Source organism: Chiloscyllium plagiosum, chromosome 27 (assembly GCF_004010195.1).
Source record: "Chiloscyllium plagiosum isolate BGI_BamShark_2017 chromosome 27, ASM401019v2, whole genome shotgun sequence".
NCBI classification, from domain to species: Eukaryota; Metazoa; Chordata; class Chondrichthyes; order Orectolobiformes; family Hemiscylliidae; genus Chiloscyllium; species Chiloscyllium plagiosum.
In genome coordinates this window covers 3,272,928-3,277,606 of record NC_057736.1, presented here as the reverse complement: position 1 = coordinate 3,277,606, position 4,679 = coordinate 3,272,928, and the positions used below count along the sequence as shown (strand labels likewise).

The 4,679-nt window shown below is 47.4% G+C and overlaps 1 protein-coding gene across 2 annotated transcripts in view; it reads right to left on the bottom strand.

The window, feature by feature from the left end:
• Positions 1-4,417, bottom strand: part of LOC122563481 (sestrin-1-like) — a 75,770-nt gene extending 71,353 nt beyond the window's left edge. Inside the window, exon 1 of one of the 2 annotated variants that reach the window (XM_043717248.1) lies at positions 3,799-4,417. In XM_043717248.1, the coding sequence (XP_043573183.1) occupies positions 3,799-4,107 (309 nt within the window). In that variant the 5' untranslated portion in view covers positions 4,108-4,417. The remainder of the gene's footprint in view (positions 1-3,798) is intronic. The other variant, XM_043717249.1, reaches the window with a different exon arrangement.
• Between the last annotated feature and the right edge of the window lie 262 nt (positions 4,418-4,679).

Below are 4,679 nucleotides of genomic sequence, written 5' to 3'. Positions count from 1 at the left end.
GGAGGCGAAGGAATTGGGAATATGGGATGGCGTTTTTACAGGGGGCAGGGTGGGAGGAGGTGTAATCTAGGTAGCAGTGAGAGTCAGTCGGTTTGTAGTAAATGTCCGTGTTGAGTCGGTCGCCCGAGATAGAAATGGAGAGGTCTAGGAAGGGGAGGGAGGAGTCTGAGACGGTCCAGGTAAATTTGAGGTCGGGGTGGAAGGGGTTAGTAAAGTGGATGAACTGCTCAACCTCCTCGTGGGAGCACGAGGTAGCGCCGTTACAGTCATCGATGTAGCGGAGGAAAAGGTGGGCGGTGGTGCCAGAGTAGCTGCGGAAGATGGACTGTTCCACATATCCGACGAAGTCCTCACTTTCTCCACATTAGTCAGGGGTAAATGTACATTAATAGGGCAGGAGAATGGGTCTGGGTGGGTTACTCTCCAGAGGACTGGTGTAGAGTTGTTGGGCCGAAGAACCTGTTTCCACACTGTAGGGATTCTATGGGTTCTGTGTTGGATTTCTCCAGCATGGTCTGTCCTTATTAATGGCCACTCACTGTCACATGTAAAACTAACTCCATCTCCAATCAAATGACCAGGATTCAGTGTTTCAAAATTCTAAACAATCCTGTTACAGCATTTACTAATTCAAATTAAACAAAACTTTTCTTTAAAATAGCTCAAATCCTATAAGAGCGCCTGCTGTGGGAAGGAGTTAAATCAAAATTGAAAACCCAAACAACCTAATGGCCACTTTACAACTCCTACTTCCTACACATCCTGGGGCTATTCATTCAATAAGTGCACGTTTGATTGTCAACAGATAAGCAGGACTACTATCAATCATCATTCCACAGTCATCCAATCCCAATTCAGACATGCACTACCATAAACTCCAGTTTTTTAACAGGTCCAGGCAGCGGGCCGTGGAGGGGGTCGTTAGGGCCGACTGCCTGCCCCTCTTCCGCGGTTACGTTAGAGCCCGGGTGTCCTTGGAGAAGGAGCACGCGGTGTCCACCAACACCCTGGAGTTGTTCAGGGAGAGGTGGGCGCCGCAGGGAGTGGAGTGCATTATTTCTCCCTCCAACTCTATTTTGATTTAGTCCCTGCCCTCCCCTTCACTGTTTGATCACACAGCACTGTCCTTTGATGTGAAGGGCAGTGTTTGTCACTGGCCACCCGGGTGTTTTCCTGTCTTCCTGGTGGTGGAAATTGAATAAAGATTTGTGCACTTTGTGTCTTTCACTGTGTCTCACACGTATACACACACCATGGGTGCTGGGGAAAAAAATAAGCACTACCACACCTAGGTGGTAGTGTGGAAAAAAAAACAAAAAACAAACAACAACAACAAAAAAACTCCAGTTTTTTCTGGGCTATGATGGTGGATGGGAGGAGTGGAGGTAATAGGATAATATTTTATTTTGTGATTTTAATTTAACTGGAGACAAGACTGAGCATACGGAGTTGTATTCTGTTACTGTTTACTCTGTCAACATTTAATCATGCCTACATAAGAGATCAGTTAATTCAGTTGGCTGAATGACTGGTTTGCCACGCAGAGTGACACCAACAGTGTGGGTTCAAGTCCTGCACCAGCTGAGGTCACCATGCAGGAATGTCCTTCTCAATCTCTAACCTGTTTGAGCTATGGGGAGAGGCTGAATGTGCTGGGGCTTTATTCCCTGGAGTATTGGAGGCTGAGGGTTACCTTATAGAGGTTTGTAAGATCATGAGGGGCATGGATAGGATGAATAGCCAAGGTCTTTTTCTAAAGAGGAGATAGGTTAAAGGTGAGAGCGGAAAGATTTAAAAGGGACCGGAGAGGCAACTTTTTCACGCAGAGGGTGGTATGTGTCTGGAATGAGCTGCCAGAGGAAGTGGTGGAGGCTGGTACAATTGCAGCATTTAAAAGGCATCTGTTTGGGTATGTGAATAGGAAGGGTTTAGAGGGATATGGGCCAAATGCTGGCAAATGGGACAAGATTAGGTTAGGATATCTGGTCGGCAAGGACTGGTTGCATTGAACAGTCTGTTTCCCTGCTGTACACCCCAATGACTCAATCAGGTCCATTGCTGCAACAGCTGTTCATAGGGAGAATATTGTATTATTAAACATTTCATTCTGTTGAAGGCCAGCATCGGCTGTACAAGACAGATCTATTAAAAATGTCTGATCCAAATAAAATGCACTAATTCTAGCCAAGTTATATGTGCAAATTCAATCGCATTGGTTACAAGAAGGGAGGTGTGTCTATCTAGGTTTGTCTTTGCATACCTTTATCAGAATGTTCTAGAAGACCTGAACTCACCAAGGGACAAACCTTTTGTAATTTGAGGGGAGATGTTGCACCCCATAGACATCAGTATTCTGCACTGATAATTGTGCAGTTGAATTTGATAACACAGGAAGACTGCACAGTGCCTGTTGCCAGCTACAGTTATCCAGCTGTCCATAAAGTGGGTAGGCAAGGGATCTCTGCGCTCCCAAACCCCTAGATGGTAGCTTTTTAATTAGGAGCTTACAATACAACTCCTTGCCAGCCTCTTATTGTCGTATCCTCCAACAGCTTGAAGCCACAAAAAATCAAATTCTTCCTCATACCAAGTCCCATTCACCCATCAGCCCTGCGTGCTAACTCTCAGTAAAGAAAAATGTTGATTTTAAAATTCTCAGTCTTGTTCTCAAATTCCACCATGGCCTTGTCCCTCCAGCCAACAATCCTCACGATATCAGAACTCCTCATGTCTCAGAGTCATGGAGGTCTACAGCACAGATAAAAGGAGCTTTGGCCTATTGGGTCTGTGCTGACACCCACCAATTTTATTGTTCTGTCACTGGGACCCATGCCTTCAGCTGCCAAGTCCTGAAATTCTGGAATTCTGATCACAAAGCTCTCTCTCTCTCTTTGAAATGCTATTATTAGCTCCAGAAGGCTTTTGGCCACTTGCCCTAATGATTTTTATGGTGCGGTATGTAATTTTGCTTTCTAGTGCTCTTGTAATGGCCTTAAAGTTGCATCACAAAAGCACTAAATAGTTGTCCTGATGCAAGTCAAGAGGCCTCTTATGAAAACTCAAGGAAATGCAATCGATACCTTTCCTTCAATAGCTCCAAGGATACCCAAAATCACAAAGCTGCGATGCCACACCACGCATGCACAGTACTTCTGGAACACTTTCATTGCCACAATTGTAATTAGCTTCAGGTTTCATTTCCATTTGCCTTTTTGCAAACTTGTTTTAATTAGCACAGGGATCAATCTCACTATCCCAGCATGACTGCATTGAACAATGACTCCCTAATGTGAGGAGAAACAGGCCAGTAATACAAGAGGTGGTAGATTTCTGTAAATCCACTCTCCCTCGTGCCTTCATTGTACAGAAACAGGATCACCGACATCCGATCAGCCCCACTGGAAACAAGGTCAAACTCAAATGTCGTGTTACAATCAATTTCCCCCGCCTCCCAACTCCCCGCAGTTACATGTAAATGTTGGACCTTCTGTCCAACACTTTAACTGAGAAATCGCCCTTATAATACCCAACATTCAGCAGCAAACGTTGTAAACAGAGGTGGGCGTGACCCAATTAATGTGGAAATATACTCGCCCCTTGAAACAGCACATTGCAGCAGCAAAATGAATCGTTTTCATATTATAAAGAGCAGACTCAGAGAATGTCTGTGGAGAGAGATACACACGCGTCTGGAGAGGTGGAGAGAAAGAGATGGACACGAGAGAGAGCTGGATAAAGAGGGGATGAGAGGTATTGGAGGGGTAGTGTAGCCCCTCTGTAGGTAGGGGCTGTATTTACCAGCACGGTCTGCAGGATGTGCTCACTCCTCTCTCGGACATCGGGGAAGGGGCAGCTCCGTGAGAGCCGGAGCAGGAGCAGGAGGAGCTGCTGGAGCTGGAGCTGGAGCTGGAGCTGGTCCCTCGCCTCTCGCCCGGGCGGCTGCTGCTGCTGCTGGTCAAGGCAGGCGTGCACGGTGCGGGCTGCTCGCTCCATCGCCGCCGCCCGGTTGCCCTCCTCCCGGCTGCAGACCAATTCTCTCCACTTGCGGAGGTCTCCGGGCGGCCCCGGCTCCAAGGCGGCAGCAGGATCGCCTCTGTCCAGGGACATCGCGGTGACAGGAGCCGCCGATGCTGTAGGGCGAGCCGCTCATTCACACTCCGTCATTGATCGGGGGAGGAAACTCTGGAACAAACTTCAGAAAAGTTTCAAAAACTTTTTCTCCCCGCTCCACAGCCACCTTCTCCCAGTTTCCAACAAATATAACACACGCCTGCTGAATTGTGGCACTCTTTAAATAGCTCCACTGCTTCAAAATCGAAACTATATATTTTAAAAAAATATTTTCGCTAGAATTCTGTCCCGCAGTTGACGCAACTTTCACAACTGGTTACGGGAGAACGGGTCCACGCATACCCAGCCGGCGCGATGGCCTTCGGGAGTTGTAGTTAGGACCGGGCTCCCGCCTATATCCGTTGCGGTTGCGAGGACTACAACTCCCGGCGTGCGCCGCGCCGCCGGCCCACCTGGAAAACACGCCTTGCAGAGGTTAAAAAAAATCACCCAACACCAGGTTATAGTCCAACAGGTTTAATTGGAAGCACTAGCTTTCGGAGCGACGCTCCTTCATCAGGTGGTTGTGGAGGACACAATTGTAAGGAACAGAATTTATAGCAAAAGTT